This window comes from Manis javanica, chromosome 1, assembly GCF_040802235.1.
Source record: "Manis javanica isolate MJ-LG chromosome 1, MJ_LKY, whole genome shotgun sequence".
NCBI lineage: Eukaryota > Metazoa > Chordata > Mammalia > Pholidota > Manidae > Manis > Manis javanica.
This window is the reverse complement of record NC_133156.1, coordinates 93,115,814-93,137,225: the sequence shown is the minus strand read 5'-3', so window position 1 is coordinate 93,137,225 and position 21,412 is coordinate 93,115,814. Positions and strand designations below refer to the sequence as shown.

Sequence of the window (21,412 nt, the reverse complement as noted above, 5' to 3'; positions counted from 1 at the left end):
ACTGACTGTGGAAAAGACCTGGGCTTTCCAAATCCCTGTGCTTTCTTGTGGAAGGCTGAAGGACTGTCCACCCCAATCCCAGAATGCACAAAGCATGCATGTTTCTCAAAGAAATAAAAATGCTATAATGCAAAAGTGAATGCAGAAGCATTTTGCACTCTTCCCTTTACACTGTAGTGGCTGGAGTTTTTATCTTATTGGATTCATCATTGTTTTAGGAGATGGAATGAGGAGAAAAGGAAAAAGTGAAGTGCCCACAGCCCCCAAGTTTGTTGGATCCCCGCCCTCACCCTGGCTCTTTCAAGACTACCTGGGAGCTAGGCACTGGGGGAGTAGAGCTAAGGCTAGGGGAAGAAGACCTTGCATTTAACAATCTCTAAAACAATTATGGGTAATTCATCCCTTCCATTCCTATTTCACCTTTTGTTCACAAAGTTCAGATACTAGAGAAGGGCCTTTCTCTTCTCCTTGGCCAAACTTCCCAGAAGTTTGTAGACCTTCCGGAGGATATTGCTAATGCTCTGAAGGGTGCAGGCTGACCTGTGCTGGGGGCTGCAGCATCAGCCCCACCATGCTCTTCTCGTAGGTTTTGGAAAACCAGGTCTACATACTCTTTTAATTCACTTTGTGCCACAGCAGTGGCTCCTGTCTTGCTGCTCAGAGCATCTTTTATTAATACTCACTTTTATTTAAATGAAAGACAAAAAAAGAAGTCAGTTTATATAAAGAGGAGGGGAGAATATGTAAGAAGTGCCAAACCTCTGGGTGGGCTGGGTGTCCTACATGTTGTCAGGTGGTTTGCAGCCCCCTGAAGGAGGATTACCTGGAGCACTAAGGGCATATGCACGACAGGTACAGCTCTTGAACATCGTGGCACTTGCTTTCACTTTGAGATTTTCTCTAATTTTCTTTGGTTGGATTCTGTAAGACTGGTAGATTCTGCAGAAGGGACAAAAGGAACCTTTGAAAAGTCAGAAAACAAGATGTCAGTCCAGGCATGGTGCTGTTGGGCTGAGCCTGGCTTCAGTGGGTTAAAAAACAATGGTATGACCTCTGTCCTGTCCACTCCTTTGGTCCCCAGAATAAGCTCCTCGTTTGTTCTCATATTCAGAGAGATCAGGATGAATGGAGGGACTAGCTATAGGGTCTTATTAACAGTGCTTCCAGTCTGGGCTGCACTGAAACTTTGACATGAGAAAATTAGACATTCAAAAGAAGAAAGAGGGTATCAGATAAAAGCAAGGCCTATCAAGATGCATTTGTTGTTGTGACATTTCCTTAGCCAAAGCATCCCCTCTGTTTTCTTTTGGGATGGGTCAATGTCAGTCAGCAGGCTGGGATAAAAGTATGGGTACAACATGGCAAAGTCCCTCATGTTTTATGTGTCAGACAGACAGACAGTACTCATGCTTTGAATTTCAGGCACTTGTCTTCATCTTGGAAGACAGAAATGGTCCAGTTACAGGTAACACTGAAAACATTGTCTTGGTTACCACTTTACCAGTTATATATGAAAAAATATATAAGGCAACAAACAGAATATATCTGAAATCATCTGATTAACTTACCTTCAATTTAGGAGCATGGTGAAAGCATCAGGGACCCATCATGTCTCTTTATTCTGACATTCAAGCAAGATCACAGTCCAGAGACCAGGCATATTCGCAGTCTCCTCTGGAAACTGGTTTACTACCCCTGAAGGCCAATGAGTGGCAGAGGCTGTCCTGTACGTGGAACTTCACAGAGGACCAGATCAGAGCCACAGAGGATCAGTGGTCAGGTGAGCATGGTCTAGATGATGTGGGCAAGAGCCACCAGTGTTAGGAATAGCAGTCCTTCCTAGTGGCAGATCTTTCAGGCTAAGTGCCAGTACTCACAGTAAGCAGCAGACTGCAAGGGCCCAGGAATGGAGACAGTTAGCTTAGGTCCACAAAGGTGACTGAGAACTTTGCAGCTTGCAAACACTTATGGGAATCTGCAATAAACTGAAGTTTGCAAAGCACGATTACTTTTATTGATCCATATTGGTGGCATTTAGCCTAGAAGGAAATTAAGGTTCCCAACTGAATGGATTGCAAGGATTTAACAGCTGGCCTGTCCCTGGGAAGCCAGCCTGATTTCTGGTGTTCCTTGTGATTGTCCTGGGGTGAATGGGTTCATTGGCTAACAAATGGCTTACTGTTCAAGGAGGAACCCCTTAAACATGGCCTTGGATGAGGCCAGCTGTCCCGTGAGAGACACACTGGATACAGACTCAGGGCTCTCTCTGTAGAGGATTCTAAGCCATGGAGTCATTTCAGTCAGACTCCAGCTCTCAGACTTAGTGAGATCAGGTTAGCTGGGGTTCTTAGCTTTGCTTTTTTTATGATTTGACCAAAACATAGGAAATATAGAAAGTTTATTTGGTGTTAATCAGGTAGTTAACTTTGAAAACAAAGAAGCAGGCATTTCTGTTGGCAAAACTGTCTCAGGGTGCTTGTTTACTTGGATATCATGAGGTGTAAATGAGTCCCATGCTCCAGGGTTGATTCACATTGCTGACTGCTGGGGATTGTATATGGCAGAACCACAGCCCACAGACACATGCTGCTTATGCCACATACAAGTAAATTGTGGCACTTTTTGTTACTAATTCGAGAGATACATTTTCATGTGAAAAAATGGAAAATAATGCATTGAAAAGGTTGAATTTTGTCTACAGTTTCTGGAAACATTTCTTTTTTATTGTTAATGTGGATAAAATGAAAGTTCCTGTGGCCAGGATTCTCACCTGGCCGTGGTTGGCTATCTCACTACACAAGTGTGGGCAGTAAGTTGTTATTGACTCTATAGGGGGAGCCCTGTCCAGTGCTCTGGGCAGCATGGTGGCATGGCTGCAAGGCTGCAGGAGAGCAGAGGCTGGAGTGATGGTAGTGCCAAGGACAGAGACTGGGATGGCTGTGCAGCCAGAGAGGGAGGCCCAGAGGATGGCTGTGCAGGCAGAGGGGCCCAGAGGCAGAGCCCGGCTTGCTGCATGCGGACTCGCTCTGAGTGAATGAGATTTTAGTGATTGACCTGCCACTGTGGAAATAAAGTTGGGTATAACCCTTTCACCCCAAGAACTGTTTTTTTGGTTACATTGAATCTATAGTGAACTTGCCTGAATTTTCTCCTTTGTCGCTAATTAGCCATATGGTATTCTGTGAAAATTTAAGGAAGATTCAGTTGCCTTCTGGAAATCTCTCTTTACCCAAAGAAATGGGTCACAATGTCAAAGAAATGGAAACACAGTGTCCCTTTATTACGGAGAGCCTCGAGTACATTCACCTGTTCCAGGCCAGGGACACACCAGCTCTGTAAGCCATGGTGCATGCTCGCTGGAGTTTATAGTCTGGTCGGCATGGTAACAGCGCCATTCATGATCCAATCACATTATCATCCAGGGCAATACTACTGGGCCTAAGGAATATGTAGGCTTGTGAGCAAAGGAATGACACGTTGATGATGATATTTAAGAAAAATTAGTTTGGCAAGGGCAAGATTAGGAAAAAAGCAGAATTTGCCTAGGAGATTGTTCTTTATATGTGCAGTTTGCTTTCCCGAAACACCCGCTTCTCTAACAGTCTGTCCAGCAAGTTTCCTCCTCAGAGCTCAGGCCGTCTATTGGGGGCATCTGTCTGCTCCCACACGTACTCAGGCAGAGCAAGAAGCCTATTGGGTGTTAACTGTGAACTCCTGCTAGGAGTAACAGTGGCTTCCCCTTCATATCCCATTACTTTTCCCAACACCTCTCAGGGGGTAGGTGTCCAGTGAGGATTGGCTCAGCAAATAATTCTGGCATGGGGACGCAGACTTCCATCAGAAACTGGCAGGATGGCCCATGCTCACCTCTCAGAGGTTAACCCACAGCAGCAGCATCTGTGTGCTTGCTAGGCATTCAGATCCACACCCCAGATGGGCTGAATCAGAATTTCCATTTTATTTTAACAAGATCTCCAGGTGAAATATGCCCTTTGAGTTTGAGAAATGCTGGTGGATAGTGGTGCTGCCTGAAGGGTGAAGAGAAGCTCCATACCTCATTCAAGTTGTTCTGTACCACCAGGCAGAGAGTGTTCAGTCCCTCCTCCTCTCCTCTGTGTCAAGCACAGTAGGTGCATGGCAGGTGTCGCAGTGAGCCCAGACTCTGGCTCACCCTCCAGAAGCACCGGTGCAGGGAACTGCACGGGCTCTCACCTGCTGGGCTTTTACCTGACAGCCGTCAGAAGAGGAGTGACCTTGCAACCAGTCACAGAGAAATTTAGCAAGAATCTAGATCACAGTGAAAAGAGACATCAGTATGTGGTGTTTCACCTCAGACCTTTTGTGCCTGGTGTAGGAAGGGAAAGCTTCCGTGAACATGGCCACAGGACTCTGCTTATCTGCCTGCATGGGACCCTAATGACACAGGCCCCTCCCGTCAAGCATCTGTATGAAGAGTTGGTACCCGCAGGTTTCCCGGAACTAGCTGGTGAGTTAGTTTTGAGAGATAGAAACTCCTTGTCCTTAAAGTGGTAGGGGACAGTTGACAGGAATACCATGACTCCTGACAGCAGCAGTTCAGCTCGGTGTTGGCCATGGCTCCTAAAGAATATGTAGTTTCTCCTTTGGTGAGTGACTCAGTCCTGACCACTCAGGACACTGGTGGTGCTCAGCATTATTTGCAAAAGTGTAGGAGTGTTTCTGTTCATGTGTATGTGTGTGGGCAGAGTGGAGGGCTGGGGGGTGTCAGGGCAGGAATGCTAAGCCCACTCGTAAGGTTATAGTATAGTTCTCCACAGCTAAGAAACTGTCTTGCTCAAAAGCCAGTTGCTCCTGTTGGGAAACTGCAAGTTAGTGTATTTAAAAATGTTATTCTAGGTTGAGAGAAAAGAGTAGATGGGTTATTACTTTGCCAGCTGAAGTTACTGCTAAAAACCACTCTGCCAAAGACCATATTGTCAGGGAAGACACTTTGAAAACTTGTCAATGAATAAGGTGGTGTTTTCTCATGTAATAATAACCATTCAAGCAAAATCTAGGGACATCTGCAGTTATTTTCACTGTTAGAGTTTGACCTGAAGCTGAGAACATAAATACGTGAATCAGACCATCAATTCAATATTTAGTTTCAAGCAGTGGTAGGTACAAGAAATAGTGCACGATGCCTACCTTCCATGACATTATCCTCATAGTGCTGGGAGTTGTTCCCTCAACTTTACAATTGTTTCTATGAAAGAGTAGCCATAAGAACTCTCAGGAAAGGCAGTCCACTGAAGTGGTGAAGGGTATGTGTTCTGGAACAAGATTGTGTGGGCATACATCTGAACTCCAACATTAGTACTCTCTGTGTTCTTGAGCAAGTTCTATAACCTGCCTGTGACAGTGTTCTCTTTTACTAACTAGAAAAGTGTCTATGTCAAAGGGTAATTGTGGGATTAAGAAATAATGCTGGCACATAGCAAGTGCTTAATAAATGTCACTATTAATGATAAATATTATCCTATTTTTTCCAGAAAATATGTCAATTCAGAAGCAAAACTGACTCAAGGCCCATGAAATGTGGTTTCATAAATGCCTAAAAAATTGTATTGAATGACTTTCCACTCAGTATCCAGTCTATGTTCACTTCACTAATGCCATAAAGTTCATCTAGCCATAGTATTAATATTCCTTTCAACTATGAAGATGGTGGTGACAGGATCCTCTAACAGATGGAAAGATGGTATTATACTTCCCAGTCACTGAAATGAAGTAAAAAATATTATTGGTTTTGCTTAAGACAAGTTGTGTTTGATTTTCCGATTTGTCATTTGATGGAACATAAGTGATTTGGCATAATCTAGGATTTTGTACATCATGTTTTAAAAAAAAATGGTGGGAGCAGTTTCACGGTATATGGAAAAGGGATTTAGAATAGACAGACATGGCTTTTTAATCATGGTTTATTAGCTGTAAGCCTTTGGGCATGCTAATATTCAAGTTTTCAGATCTTCAGTTTCCTTCTCTATAAAAAGGGGAAAGTTCTATCTCCTCCGAGGCATTGAGGGTAAAGGTGGAATGCCTATTAAATACCTAACCTCATGCCCACAGTACTGGAAATATTAACTGTTAGTTACTTTTCATCAGTAAGAGAAACTAGCTTTGGAAATTTATAGTTCATTGTTGGCTTTAAGTAACACCTATATGTAATACATTATTTAGAAAGGACCAGAAATGATATATGAATGTTTTTAATCTCCTGTGATGCAATTACAGGTCTTTATTTTCTTTGTACTTTTTTGGTATTTTCTATTTTTTTCACAATGAACATGCACTATTTTTATAATTGGAGGAACTTATGAAGAAAGCAAATACCAGTTTATATCAGTTTATGTGCATCTATTCATTATAATTTAAGGCTCTGCATTCTCAAATGCTGACTTTTTAGTCTTTAAGGCCAGAAAAAAAATCATGAGCAATTTCAGTCTAGTTAAGCTATCATGAATTTATAGTTCTATACCTTTGTCTCATGTTGATTATAAATTGCCCACTTAAAGTTATGAATGTTTAAATCATGTGATTCCAAAAAGTTTTTTAAAAAGGTATGCAGTGAAAAGTCTTGCCCACATCTGTTCTTTACTATGTAGTTTCCACTGACCTTGCTACTCCTCCCCCACCAAAAAATCTGGGTAACTTCTTTATGCAAAAATAAACATGTGAATGCATTATTAACAATATATAAAACATACATAAATGTTCTAATTGTTGAATTTAAGTTAACTTAGGCTAACTTTATTTACTTGTGCTTTGGACAATATATAATTTCTAGAGCTTAAGGCTTAAAAAGATGCCTATAATAGTCTTAATTACAATAGTCAAAATATTCACTTTAGTTTGTCCATGCTGTTATGGTTTGGATACTGAAAATCATTCCTTGTTACTGTCTAGGCTCCTCAAAAAGCAGAGCCTGAGGCTATAGTTTATGAGCAACTCCTTTTTCCAGGAGTGCAAATCCTAGGAGGCAGGAGTGAAGGAAAATGGGAGTGAGATGGGGAAGGAATGGGCGCTAAGACCAGGGTGATTTACCACATTGGCTGGCACTGCTATCAAGCACAACTGATTATTTGACCTTGAGGGTACTCTCTTCCAAGTGATGGGATGGACTAGTACATTGCAGGGTAATTCATAAATGGGGGCAAGGAAGAATTGATATTTACTGCAATGGGGTGTTAATTCTGGACTGGACGGCTGACGCGTGGGCTCCATGTGGAGCCTGTGGTCCCCTGAGACTTCTTGGAGCACCGGGAAAGCCCAGGAGAGCAGCATGCCCAGGTGCTAGGTGGGCAGCGCTTGGTGATGGGCTGTTGCTCTGTGCTTGCTGAAACCCATAAGGAGCTCTTGGCCACAGTGGTACCTGGGCCAGAACTAAGAACATGTGTTGCATAAGAAGGAGCCAATATTCTTTTAAGACACAGCCAGGTATTTGTATAGCTCAGAGAAGCCTTGGTGTAACCGAGGCATTGAGGGTAAAGGTGGAATGCCTATTAAATACCTGTAGGTATTTGCCTATCTCACATCTGTTCTCTCATGTCCCATTACAATGTGAGGCTAAGAAAAACTATGTCCTACAATAAAGTTAAGAGCACAGAGCTAGATCATGTTCAAACTGAAAGAGGCTTCTGATTTTTAAGTCCATCCACTTCTGTTACAGATAGGGAAACTAATGCTCTAGACAGATACTTCAGAATCTACTCATTTTTGTAACCTATAAGTACTTTGTGAAATAGGGGAGGTAGGTAGATCTCATTGCTTCGTAGGTAAGGATCCTGAGACATTTAAATTTAGTGTCTGGCCTAAGATAAAGCAGTCAGCCATCAATAAAACCATCAGAAATCTGGTCTTGTTCTTCTGACTTTTACCCAGATGGTTTCTTCTCGTTGGTCAGTCATTAAAGAGTCTCTGCTCAGGTGTGGAAGGTTTGCTCAGCTGCCTGGGCCACACCACCACATGGCAATGTATGGATAAGAGGGTAAAAGGGCCCAAATTCTGTAGTGTTTCAGAAAGGCAAGAAAGAACATCAGAAGTAGGATTATTCTAACAGGAAATTTCTTTTCATTTTTTTTTTTTATGTTTTTTTCAGGTTTTTGTGTTAGTGAGAAAAAATTTCCCTCTGAACGTTGGAAATTACTCATAGGTACTGCCATTTCCCCCTATCTTAGAGTTCCAGAAAAATGAAGACTAACTAATACTCTAAAGTCACAAACTTTGTGATAGACTATCATTATTATTATGCTTGGTCTTTATCTTTTTAACTTTCAAATAAAAATACCTTAGTTTCTATCAGTTTTAATAAATTTTTTTTTTGCATTTTACACCATTTAATCACGAGACCAAACATAGTTTCCCTTTTTTTCTAGTCTAAATAGCTGAGTTCTGTTCTTCTTCTTTTTTTTTTAACATTTTATTTTATTTTATTTTGGTATCATTAATCTACAATTACATGAAGGACATTACGTTTACTAGGTTCCCCTCTTCACCAAGTCTCTCCCACATACCCATTCACAGTCACTGTCCATCAACATAGTAAGATGCTGTAAAATCACTACTTGTAGTTTTAATAAATTTTTTTAGTAAAGTTCTCTCTCAAAATTTACTTGGTAACACAGGAAATGATTTAGCGTTTTGGAAATAATGTAAAAACAGCATTTATATAGTTTGATAACATAAGCAATGACAGCTGAAACTTAAAGTCCAGTTTCTTTTTTAATTTAAAAAGTTTTACTTAATTGCTTAAATAAAAAATAACATTAAAATAATCCTATATATAGTTAACAAAGGATGGTATGGCTTGAAAAAGTCTCTTGTAATTTTGAGAAGATCAACATGATATATCCATGATGTTTCAAGAATATGAAAATTTAAAAACTCAAGACTTCTTATCTTTGGTAAGACCAGAGGAATTAAAAGACCTAGATAAGAACATACTCATTTTAGTCAACTACTTTTATAGAATGGATGCTTGTGAGAGGCTGGGTATGAGTTGATCTGGGTCCAAGAGATCTGGAAGCTGAGGTACTTTCAGTATGAATAGTCCGGGGATATTTTGCTGCAGCAGCTTGAGGAATGGTTTGCTGAAAAAGGTAAAATCAGCTTTAATAATCCCATAAAATTACTTAAAGTTTTACTTAATTGCTTAAATTAATGTTTAGTTTACTAAACTTCATTTCATTATCTATAATTTAATCCAGTGAACATTTGTTAAACATCCAGTAGATACAAGCAATGGGTTAGGTGAAATAGCCATTAAAACAAGATGTGCTCCTTTCTCATAAGGAACCATAGCCAGTTAGACTGATGTGTTCAGTGCCCACAGTTTAATATCAGCTATATTCCATAGGATCGTTAAGAGCCATGGAGTCATTCCTCAAAGAAGACTCAAGTGGAATCTTGTAATGTTTACAGAGGCTAGATATAGAAGGGGACTTCGGCGTGAAGAAAGGTTAGCCCCCACGCTTCCCCTCCTTCCATCTAACTTCCTCCTCCCTGTATCTGTCAGGATGTAGAGTTCAATCCCTGGGAACAAGGGGGAAGCCCTGAGCAATCCAGTCAGGTCCTTGCTTCACACCAGAGTAAAGCAGATCCCTCATATTTCACCTGGCTCACCGGGAGCTGGCTAAACCTTTTATGGTCACACAAGAGGTCTTTCCAGAGGCCTGCTGCTTGCTTAATGTGGATCACAACTTTCTAAATAAATAACTAGATATTGGGGACACATGTTGAGGGGAGGATACATAAACTACTTCAGAGCTCAAGGGGGAACACCTTGAACATGAGCACTGAAGTGCTCAAGTCAGTGCACAGTGTGACTTCACCTGTACACATACATAAGTGTATGTTACATTATAGATAAGTGTAAATGTACAACTACAAGGCTTTCCTGTGTTATACCTGATACAGCCTCTTAGTAGGCAGCAATGAGATTTGTTCCAGGTAAATTCTCAGTCCATGTCACTAACTAGTATGCATAAATGTCTATTAAGGCCTTCCACTTTAGACAGTCATCTTTAAAATACTTCACATAAAGCTATATGTATTTGAACAAAACATTCACTATGTATTTCAAAAACCCTATGATGCAGCTTTTGCTTAAAAAAAAAAGAATAAAACCTCTTAAAACAAAGGTCCTCATGTCAGATTCTGCTTTCAAAATAAGTTCCTCTTTAAAGAAAGGGAAAAAATAACCTTAATATGTTTTATATAAGTATTTCTTTGTACATAAATAACTGTATAACCATTACAAATGAGAGAGATCCTTCAAACTAGAATGAAATTTCAGTTACTAACCACCTAATCTGATCCTGTCAAAAAAGAGCTATTTCTCCTTGGGGAGGATGGTCAAGAGGAACTGTAGAAATAGATTTACATTACCACTGGTTTCATGATCTACAAGATACAGCAGAGAATGAAGGAGCACTAGGAGCAAGCAATTATCCAGAAGGTGGGGCTAAAATGTCAGAAATCTGATCACTGCTTTATTGGTAATAACTTCCTGGCAGTTCAAGATCTTGATCCCTGGGATAAAATGAAAAATAGTACAGAGGTCTGCCATTGTGTCCGTTACATGTTCCAAACTAGGTAATAATAGAAGCAGTTTATGGCTAATTCACGATCAAGTACTGGAGAAGTACTGTACGTACTGAATAAGTAAAGTGCACTTTGGTAGATAAATATCAGAATGAGTTATAAGTCTTTAGATTCTTGATTATTTATTCTAAAATATTAATTCCTATCATTGCTGCAAAACCATAAGGTTGTCTAAATTAAAAATAAACATGTGCTCTCTTTATGCTATCTTTATCTTACAAATGGACAATCTTTGGACAGTCCTCTATATACGTATGTGCTGATAAAAAAAGAATTAAGTTTATTTCTTATTTTTCTATAAATAATCTTACATATTCAAAAATATATAGAGAATTCATCTTAGGACTTTCAGAATCCTTGCAGCCTATGAAAGATAATCCTCCATCCTCCATGTCCTCTATCTGGATTACTGCCTCTCTCTGTCTTCCACTAAACTGTGTCAGCCTTCATCTGAGGCTAAATTTCAAGAATCAGGCCAGCTTCTCTTGATTTAATCATCTAGTATCCAGAAAGAAAAGGATTTAAAATAATTTCATATATATTTTTGCTAGTATTTTGACATATTAAATAGACAGGAATGTTGTCTAACACTGAGAATTTATATAGAGAACATTCTCTTAATACAATTCTTGTTTTTCTTTAGGTTGTGTTCTTATAAGTTTCAAATATTAAACTTTCTGAGATAAATGTTGATTCACATGTGGTTGTAAGAAACAATACTGAGGTATCTCATATTCCTTTCTCTAGTAATTTTTATTAAATTACATCTGCTTATGGTTTTACAATTTACAAAGTGCCTTTAAACATCTTATTCAACTTTCACATTATCTCATTTAATCCTGAATCCTGATAACTCTAGGAACTAAGTACACTTATCATTCCCATTTTACACAAGAGAAATGGAGGCTCAGGTATTTTACTTGATTTGCACATGATCACAAAGGCAGTAAGTAGCAAAATTGAGGCACTAACTCAGGCTTTTAAAATTTTTGCTGAAATCAATCGTTACTTACTAGAAATTACTGCAACCTGAATTTCTTACAAATTAGAAATATGCTGACAAGTATACTGAAAAGGGAAGAAGACATTTTAAAAAAAGCAGAATTTAAAAATTATCAAAATAGGGAAGTGTTTCTTGTAATTAAATATCTGCTACATGAACAGCAGTTAGTGAGTGAACAGTTTTTTGTTTCTCCTTTTAAATAATGAGAAATTGTTTATATAGTTTATCCTTTGGCTGCCAATACACTGGATTACTTTTTGTGTTAACACTGTTGAGAAGAAACAATGTTTCTGAAATTAATTTCCAGGAAAGAGGAAAAGTAGATGTACAGCAGGTTTGATAATTACAGGTGTATAAAGACTATAATGGTAAAAGGCAGAACAAGTACTTGTCACCATGAATTTTGATTTTCTCAACATGTCACTTAAGTGTTTTTAGTTTGTACCCTCTCAGGAAAAAGTTTTTTTGACAAAGGTTAGCAAATGTGTACTCACCACTGTGACTGGATGATGTTTTTCCACAACAACTGAGCTCATGGGAGGAGAAACTCCCATTATAGCCAAGCTGCTACTAATTCTGTTTTTTGCAGCAAAATCACATCTGCCTGTAATCCGGGCTGTAATTGTTCTTCCAGCTTTCTGTTGTGCAGATGTCACAACTCTGGGCACATACTAAAACCAAGAAATATCCAGTTGGTAGGAAATACATGAAAAAATTCATAGTACTTTTTAGTTCTACAGCTTATGAAGAAAATACTTAAAATAATTGTATATTCAACTAACTTTAACATGGAAAGAACAGATATAAAACAATGAGACAAAAAGCAAAACATAAAACCAAGTACCCCAAAACACCTTTTTTTTTGGTGTATCAACTATTTTATAGGCTTTTGTAAGCTTTTAAAAAACTTTTATTCTGAAATAACTAGACTCATAGGAAGTTGCAAAGATAGTATAGAGAGGTCTGCAACAATTACATCCTACATAATTATAGTATAATTGTGATGTCAAAGCCAGGAAGCTGACATTGGTATAATGGCTGACTATAGATCTATGTCATTTTATCACATGACGATTCCCATAACTATCACTGCAGTCAAGACACAGACTCTTCCGACACTACAAGGATCTCCCTTGTGCTACCCTTTAGTCTTACCTATTACCCTTCCCCCACCCTTGGCAACAATTCTGTTTTATGAATTCTTTTGATCCTTATGCATAATTTATATCCTTGTTACACATGCTTTTGTGTTTTTTTCTTCTTACTTGTTATTTTTTTCATGAATAGAGATCTATAATTTTTATGAGGTTTTTATACTCACAAATTTGTTTACCTGTTTCAGTTATTATATATAGCACATTTATATTAAAAAGGATTCCCCTTTTGAGAGTTATTTCTGTAGAATATATTGTGAAAAATGGGACGATCGTATTAACATGTAATGTCAGCTTTTACAGCTTCTGCTGCTTGCTGTTGGATCACACTCCAGAAAGATTGTATTATGTCAGGAGTACTGCATACATGTACTCATTGTTTTTTACTGTCACTTAATTATATCAGCTGCTCATTTAAGTCTGAGTTAAAGCCTATTATATATTTGATTTAATTTGTGGTTATTTATTGTTTCATATTTGCATTTCATTTTATTAACTATCCGTGTTCTTTAACTACTTCCCAGGAACAGAACGGGTATTGCTCTCAGAAATTTTTAATTGTTCCTCATAAATATTAAGCTCATCTAATAATTACAGATACTTATCTACTAGTGTAAACATTTTCTATATTTCATTTTTTAATGCCTTATTTTTCAATGCACATTAATTTTAAAACTGTAGCTAATCTTGTTACTTTCTTCTTTCATAATTGAATAAAAAATAACCTGCTTTAGACACCTGAGGTAATTATACTCCTCTAACATTTACTTATTTCAGTTTAACTTCTCAAAACATATGGAATTTCAGTGTGAATTATTAATCTGAATTCATTTTTTCTTTAAATATAGCTTTCTAAAAGCATTATTAAATATTGATCTTTTTTCATTGTTACAGTCCACCTGAGGTGTCCCCATTAAGTCCTTCACATTATCTGCATCTAGCTAAAGACTGTCACAGTTGTACACTGAAACAGGATGATAGTGAGCTCTATGAGAAATGACAGAACTTGATAGATGTAGAAATAATGATATGAGCATATTATGTGGGGAGGAAAGGTAAAAAGAAGAAATAGCTATTAGGACTTAGGGAGAGGTATTTAGAGGACTGTTTTTGACTATAGTACCTGTAGAAGCTATATGGCTGTTAAAACTTTTCTGGGATCTTAATGACTTTGAGAAATCAAAACTCAGATTCTAAATTTACAAATATGTTTTTATAGACTACATTCATGCTTCTCAAAAATACACAAGTGGGCCTACATCAAACTAAAAAGGTTCTGCACAGCAAAGGAAACTAACAAAATGAAAGGCAACCTATTGAATGGGGGAAGGTATTTGCAAATGATACATCTGATAAGGGGCTAATATCCAAAATATATGAAAAACTCATACAACTCAATACAAAAAAACAAATAATTCAATTAAAAAACGGGCAGAAGACCTGAATAGACATTTTTCTGAAGAGGACATAGAGATGGCCAACAGACACATGAAGAGATGTTCCACATCACTAATCATCAAGGAAATACAAATAAAAACCACAGTGAGTTATCACTTCACACCAGCCAGAATGGCTAATACCCAAAAAACAAGAAATATGTGCTGGCAAGGATGTGGAGAATGCTCATACACTGTTAGAATATAAATTGGTGCCACCAGTATGGAGATTTCTTAACTGAAAATAGAAATACCACATGACTCAGTAATTCCACTTCTGGGAATTTACCCAAAGAAAACAAAATATCTAATTGAAAAAGATATAGGAACTCTCCTGTTTATCACAGCATAATTTACAACAGCCAAGTTATGGAAGCATCCTGTGTCCACTGATAGGCAAATGGCTATAAAGATGTGGTATATATGTATATATATAATGGAATATTATTCAGCCATATAAAGGAATGAAATCATGCCATTTGCAAGAACGTGGATGGACCTAGGGATATTATGCTAAATGAAGTAAGTTAGAGAAAGGCAAACAACATGTGAATTCACTATGTGGAATATAAAAAATGAGACAGAGAGACTCATAAACAGAGAGCAGACTGATGGTTGCCATGGGAGTGGTATGGGGGGATGGGTACAGGGGAAAAAGAGGTACAAACTTCTAATTATAAATATATTAGTCATAGGATGAAAGGCATAGGGAATATAGTCAATGATACTGTAATATCTTTGTATGTTAACATATGGTAACTACACTTATCATGGTGAGCATTTTGTAATGTATATAATTGTTGAATCACTATGTGGTACATCTGAAACCAATATAATATTGTATATCAACTGTATTTCAATAAAAAAAATTCATGCTTCTGACCTTAGGAAACTTTATCCTATTTCTTATTAAATAAGGTATAAAAAGGATTTTATAAACCTCTGAAGATTCTTAAAAGCTATTTTAAAATGCAAAATATAAAATTAATTACTAGCAAGAAAATTATGAAAAATTGAAAACTGAAGTACAATTGAGCTGGTAACCTTATTCCTGCCCAATCACATTTGAGAAGTATAAACACTCTGGAGCACCCTGAAGAGCTGTTCTTACCTGGAATGTATGAAAACCTAAAGAAGTTTTGACTGGGGAACATCTGGAATGAGAAAAACTAGAGTAGTTGGAAAAATGCCCATAGCTGATAACCTTCACCCAAGCAGCTAAGTGCTTTAAAATGCCTTCAATAATTTGAAAATACATACACCAGTACACAGACTTTTAAAAGAAACCCCTATGCACTTATTTGAATTAAATAGTTGTCTTAAACGGCCTGCATGTTTACCAAGTCAGTTTTTGATCTCAAATGATTTGTCAGTTGTTAATAATAATTTGTACTTGTAATGTAATTTAATTAAAAATTATATAAACTGGTGAAAAGTTGTTTTGAAAATAAATATGCTCATTTTAGAATTTATGAAGATAAATTATTAAAAAAAATTATTGCTAAATCAAGGTGAAGGGAAAATAAACCTAGAAGGATTCTATAATCAGATTGTTTTGCCAGGTTCTTGCTTTACTTTACAAAAACTGAAATTGAAAATTATAGAGAAAATAAGCCACTGAGTGTGGCTTATATAAAAAAGTTGACTTAAGTACAATCTGTGAAGCCATACTCAGTTTGGCTTCACATTAAAAATTAGCAAATTAATACATATTTATGTTTTAGATAAATAATGTATAAGGTATGTATATATCATTAAAAATAATTTCCTGCTTTAACAGACTTTTCATTAAGTGACTACTTACTGGTCCTAATCATGTTGGATCTCATTACATTTATCAGCTTAGCTGACTTTAAAAATGCTACAAAAATGGAAATTCTGGCATTTAAAGGCATATCAACATAAGCAACAAAAGCAAAAAGAATAAGAAAAAAAGTGAAATGACATATTTATTATAAAAACAACCAGCAGTATTTGTATCTTAATATTTGACATGGAGACAAAACAGGTTGGTTAGGAGAAGAGAACTCTGAATCCAGATTGTCAAAGTCTGAATTTCAATTCTGTTACGGTGTCCAAAGGCAAGCTACTCACTCTCTAAACCTCAATTTCCTCATTTGCAAGACGAAGAAACCAGTGCCAACTGTCTAAGGATACCCTTTCACTTTCCATTCAGATGAAGAGGAAAGTTAGGAGAGAAACTTTTACTGAATAGCTTAAAAATGCAACTAAAACCCCTCAATTTTTCCAACTGGAGTTAGAAAAAGAGAGTGCCACCTATTGTTCAACCTTCTGAACTGCAATATATTTGCTTGCATAACTGCCTAATACTATTTTTTGAAAAATGTTTTCCACTATGAAATCGTGATATTTAACATATGGAGAATGTCTGGAGGAACAAAAGAATTTTACTGATGTTATTTTTCTAGAGTGGTGGTCCTTCTTTCTCTAGTTATTTGTTTCCCAATTCTATGCAGTTTACTTTCTGCACACGCCTTTTAACTCCTGGGAACACCAAGGAAGACTGGAAAAAATGTTTGGAGGAAGCCTCTGTGATTAAAAAGAAGAGAAATATAACCAGCCTGGATCCCCTCTTTTCCTGTTCCAAACAATGATGGTTTCATATTAGGTTAAGTTATCCAATTGATACATTTGTTCCTATAGGTCTTTTTAAAAGCAAGAAGGCATATTTGAGGTGAATCTGAGTAATGTACTTATATAAGGAAGAAAACTAGCATTACACTTACAGATTGATTTAATTGTGCTTCTCTTTTCTCCCTAGCCCTAAAAGCTGGACTTATGTGAATGAAACTGAATGCGTGTGTTTTTGAAGGAGTAGGATGTAGTTGGAGGGGTGGAGAAGGGCTTTCTACACAATATTGTCTTTTTCAGGTTTCAAAGACTTCAAAATTATCTCAAGTGATCAAAATTGTTTCACTCAGTTCTTCCCATGCATTTTCAGGGTCATATATAAATGAAGATGTACAAATGGTATAGTCATTTGAAGAAGGGAATTTTGAAAAATCTAGCTCTGTGTTATCTGAATATGCAACATGAATGACAAACTAGAAATTTAAATAAATCACTGTGCTTATTTAAATGAGATCATCCAAATAGGATCACACTTTAAAATGTGAAATCATGAAAAATACACACAGATGAACATATGTCAGGGTTGAATTTTAGTGTCTTACTTCTAAGTCAAAACTCCCTCACACATGCAAGTTTTTCTTAATAGTTGTGTTTTTAAAACCTCCTTGAATCAAGAGCAAACATGATTAACAGATCTCAGTGTATTTCCCCCCACAATTAGTAGCGTCCAAAAGGCAGAAATTCAAGCTGGAATACTAAATATTACCAATTGTCTGGTTGACTCAATGCTTCCCTTAGCTACAGAAAGCTGTCCATAGCCATGGTACCCTCTGACAGCCTGCCAGGGGAAATGTAAGACCTCAAACCTCTTCTGCCATCTTCCTTCCTCTCATGTGAGCAGTAGAGGAGAGGGAGACAAATCATCATCTCAGGAGCTTTAGAAAACTATACATGCCTTCGTGTCAGAGCCATGCCAGAATAGAGAAGAAAGTATTTTTAAAAAAGCTACAGGGAGGTGAATGTGATAAGGTTGGCTTTTATCCCCTCTCCCTTCTCTATTGAGAAACAATGTTAGAAGAATACAGGTTTAACAACAGGAGGCCAAGAGTCAGAACCATGATGTGCTTTGTCTATAACTCTTAGCATACCAAGCTTACTAATTCCAGCAAGTTCTTAGACAAATATTCCATCCCCATTTAATACTCTCCCCTCTGTGCACTTTTCTAATAGTAATTTGGGACTCTACAAAAAACTATTCCTATCTTCATTCCAATTATGAATTAAAAATGAAAACCTAATCAAATCAAGACAGAGTCACTACAGAGTAGTGATAATGACATATCTGCATCCAGGAAAAGGGGAAGTTGTAGTTTAATGGAAAACATATAGAAGAGCCATTAATCTTCTATGCCCTTAAAAATGCCCACTAGTTTCCTTAGGAAAAAAAAGTCTGTCAACTCCTTCTCAAATTAAATCTATTTTTCCTGAATATTGAAAAATGTAAAATGAAAAATTTATTTTTGTTTTAATTACCACTATTGTAGGTATTTTTTTCATTACAAATTGTTTTAGCCACTTCATATATTAAATATTTCCTATGGTCTGGCCTAAATACCACATAGGCTTTTTTCCACATGGGAAAATTTGTTGTGAGTTAAAAATATCCAACATACAGGCAAGTTTTGAAGCCGCCCCAATGCGGGAGCTGCATGAACTGTACTGACCATTTCTTCGGGCGCAGTGGTGGTGGCAGTTCCTGCACCAAGGGCTGCAGCAACTGGAAGGTGAACAGAGGAAGAGAAAGCGGCCCCTGCAGAAGCGACGGAAGCCGCGGAGGGGAAGGCAGCCGCGCTGCCCCCTGCCACGGCCGCGGGCGGCGACGCCGAGCGCATTGGAGGGGCCTTAGGATCCAAATGAACAGAATGCTCTTTTCCTTGAACCCCAGGACCAGACTCTTCCCTTTTGTTATTTATGAAGTCTGCCCCTACAAATCACAAATTAAGTCCATTAGAATTCTCCCAAGATTACTTTTATGCCCCGCAACAATGAAAATATGGAATAGCTAAAATACAGTTCTAATAAAAATGCAGAAACTTGTCATATATTGCATACAATGTTCCATTAATACAGTTTGTCATTATCAACTGGTTAATGTCAGCATTAACCGTTAAAGATTTCAGATCACTTCTTTCAACAACACATGAAAACTACGTAAAAGATAAAAATAAAACATCCACTCAGCTGGCACCCCAGTTGAGTAAAGAATATTGCCAAAACAACCATTATAATAATAATACGATAAAGGTGAGCCTAAGGATTTATATCCTTTTGCATTATTTCATGCAACCATCCTGACAAGTGGCCGGATGTTTAGATCTTTAGAATTGTTCTGCGGTATCACCATACCCTATGTCCATCTGTTGCTCCTATCCTAACAAACACAATGTATTTTAATCTCGACTTTTCAGCCAACAATAAGTAACACTAAAATCTTTATTTCTAACGTTGTAAATCAGTTCTTGCAGTTAGATTATGTAAATCATGAATTAAGAGTATAGTCGCACACTTATCTGATTTTAGTGATACCATATACTTTCCTGCAAATATGAACCTGAACCTTAGATCAAAGGAGTGAATAGCATCAACTTAAGAAGCTAAGACAAAGGGTTTCTTCAAATTTTAGATTTTTCCCCTCAGTTAGAATTTGGTTAAAATTTCCACTTTAGACTATATCTTAAGTGGTTGTGGCACCAAAAAATGGGGTGAGGGTTTGGAAATTCAGTCACTGAGGTGTTTCAGAATATCTGAATAGAGGGCATTACATACCCCTATATTTAAATGGTTTTCTGCATTGTCTCTTTCCATCCAGAAATCTGGGCTTCTGTGTAAGTCCTTTTCTTAAACTATCTTTATATAAAATGGATTAATAGTTTTCATTAACAAAATTTAGTGAGGATTATAATGCACAGGTCCTTTGAAATCCTTTGATGAAAGGAATTAATAAAAATACTGCTTATGCTTTGAAAATAAGACCTCTCCACCCCACCACCCCACACACAGTTTCAACATATTTTTTGACACAAAGTGTGTCTTTTTATGTGCTGGCACACGTATTATCAGATGTGGAACCAGTACAGAGGGCAGGTCTGGCCATGGGCCTCCTTAGAAGAGAGGCAAGAGATAACTCACTAACGTGGGTTGATGTGTGCAGCTCCTATTTGTCAGATAATTGTAAATTTAATAATTATTCTCATTTTTACTGGGATAAGTTTTTTCAGGTGTAAAGCATCTTTCTACTGTTCCTAAAATTGCTTTAAAACTTGGCTGGCCATGTTAAAGGTCATTTTTATTGTCATATTTTGCCACCTTCTTCATAGAAACTTCTAATTTACCATCTATTAGATTTAGGATATTGCACAATGTAAGATGCACTGCAGATCAAAGACAGCAGAGAACCAGGACAAATAAGAAAAATCAAATATTTGTTTTGCTCTGTAAGAAGACAGGTACATTAGAAACACTGCATTATAAAAAATGGTTGTTTTATAGGAGGAAAGGGGGTCAGAAGTAACTTTTTTCTTGTGAGAATTAAAAAAAATTGTCCGTTATTAAAATGCCACAGACGTGAAACACCACAGAGCAAATCCAGCACTAGATCACACTGAACTTCTGCCTTGGCAGCTCCACGGGCGTTACTGTCAGTGTGAGACTTCCTAGGCTTGTCACCTTTATCACCCCCACCCCTCCGCTGCGATGTGCGATGGTAAGCAAAGCAGAAGTCCACTCAAAACACCTGAGATCCCAGATCCTGGTTTTAGCCGCAGATGCCAGTAGACTTAAAAGCAACAAGAGCAAACAAATCATAGTGCATAGCTATCAGAATACATTTTCTTGACATTCTGTTATGGATGTTTGCCTGTAAGAAATATACCTGTATTTGAATTTAAAATTTAAGATGGTAAACTTATTAAAATAGTAAACACTCTGTCCTCAGTCAATTCATAACCTGAAGTAGGTTATGAAAAAGATTTCTTGTAATTGAACATAGGAAATTCTAATGATAATTCATCACTTGTGAAAGCTAGTAGATACTTAAATTTTTTAATTTAATAATACAACCTGCTAATAATTACAACCAAAAGGAGACTTTTCTATCATTGGAGGGCTGAGTTTGTTTTCAGTGTTCATATTCAGTTAAAATTTCTCCATTTTTAATTGGAGAAATTAAGTACTCATTTGGATATTAGCAAGAAAAACTACTCAGCCTTGAGATCCATTACTCTAAGTTTCTAACTTGCATATGGGTCACAACCCAAGACTGCCTCGGAGAGAAAATGATTTGCCACAACTCACCACCATCCACAACACACACAATTCAAGTAATAATTGTCTGTTGACGCTATAAAATGAGGGCACGGCAAGCAGAGAGAAGTTATTTACTGGACTGAAATCATGTTAACCACATTACAAAATGAAATTGTGTATCATAAACTGTGAGTCTCAGATAGAATTTAATATTAGGAAATAACTGCAAAAATGTTCATGTATTTACCTGAAACATAGGAGGCTGATTTAAGACTACAATTATATCACAATTATCATCTTAT

The 21,412-nt window shown here is 37.3% G+C and overlaps 2 protein-coding genes across 5 annotated transcripts in view; one reads left to right on the top strand and one right to left on the bottom strand.

Moving 5' to 3' along the window:
- The window catches only part of ANKDD1B (ankyrin repeat and death domain containing 1B), a 58,986-nt gene extending 50,570 nt beyond the window's left edge, over window positions 1-8,416 (top strand). Inside the window, 4 exon segments of the mRNA XM_073234981.1 lie at window positions 1,580-1,691; window positions 1,694-1,780; window positions 4,355-4,486; window positions 5,511-8,416. Of these exon segments, the coding sequence (XP_073091082.1) occupies window positions 1,580-1,691; window positions 1,694-1,780; window positions 4,355-4,486; window positions 5,511-5,539 (360 nt within the window). The 3' untranslated portion in view covers window positions 5,540-8,416.
- A 310-nt stretch (window positions 8,417-8,726) lies between these two features.
- The window catches only part of POC5 (POC5 centriolar protein), a 34,701-nt gene continuing 22,015 nt past the window's right edge, over window positions 8,727-21,412 (bottom strand). For 3 of the 4 annotated variants that reach the window (XM_017676194.3, XM_017676196.3, XM_073234975.1), the window contains 3 exons: window positions 18,530-18,789; window positions 12,118-12,294; window positions 8,727-9,107 (listed from right to left, as the gene is read on the bottom strand). In XM_017676194.3, coding sequence (XP_017531683.2) covers window positions 8,967-9,107; window positions 12,118-12,294; window positions 18,530-18,789 — 578 coding nt within the window. In that variant the 3' untranslated portion in view covers window positions 8,727-8,966. Of the gene's footprint in view, window positions 9,108-10,404; window positions 10,549-12,117; window positions 12,295-18,529; window positions 18,790-21,412 lie in introns of all 4 variants that reach the window. The other variant, XR_012130529.1, reaches the window with a different exon arrangement.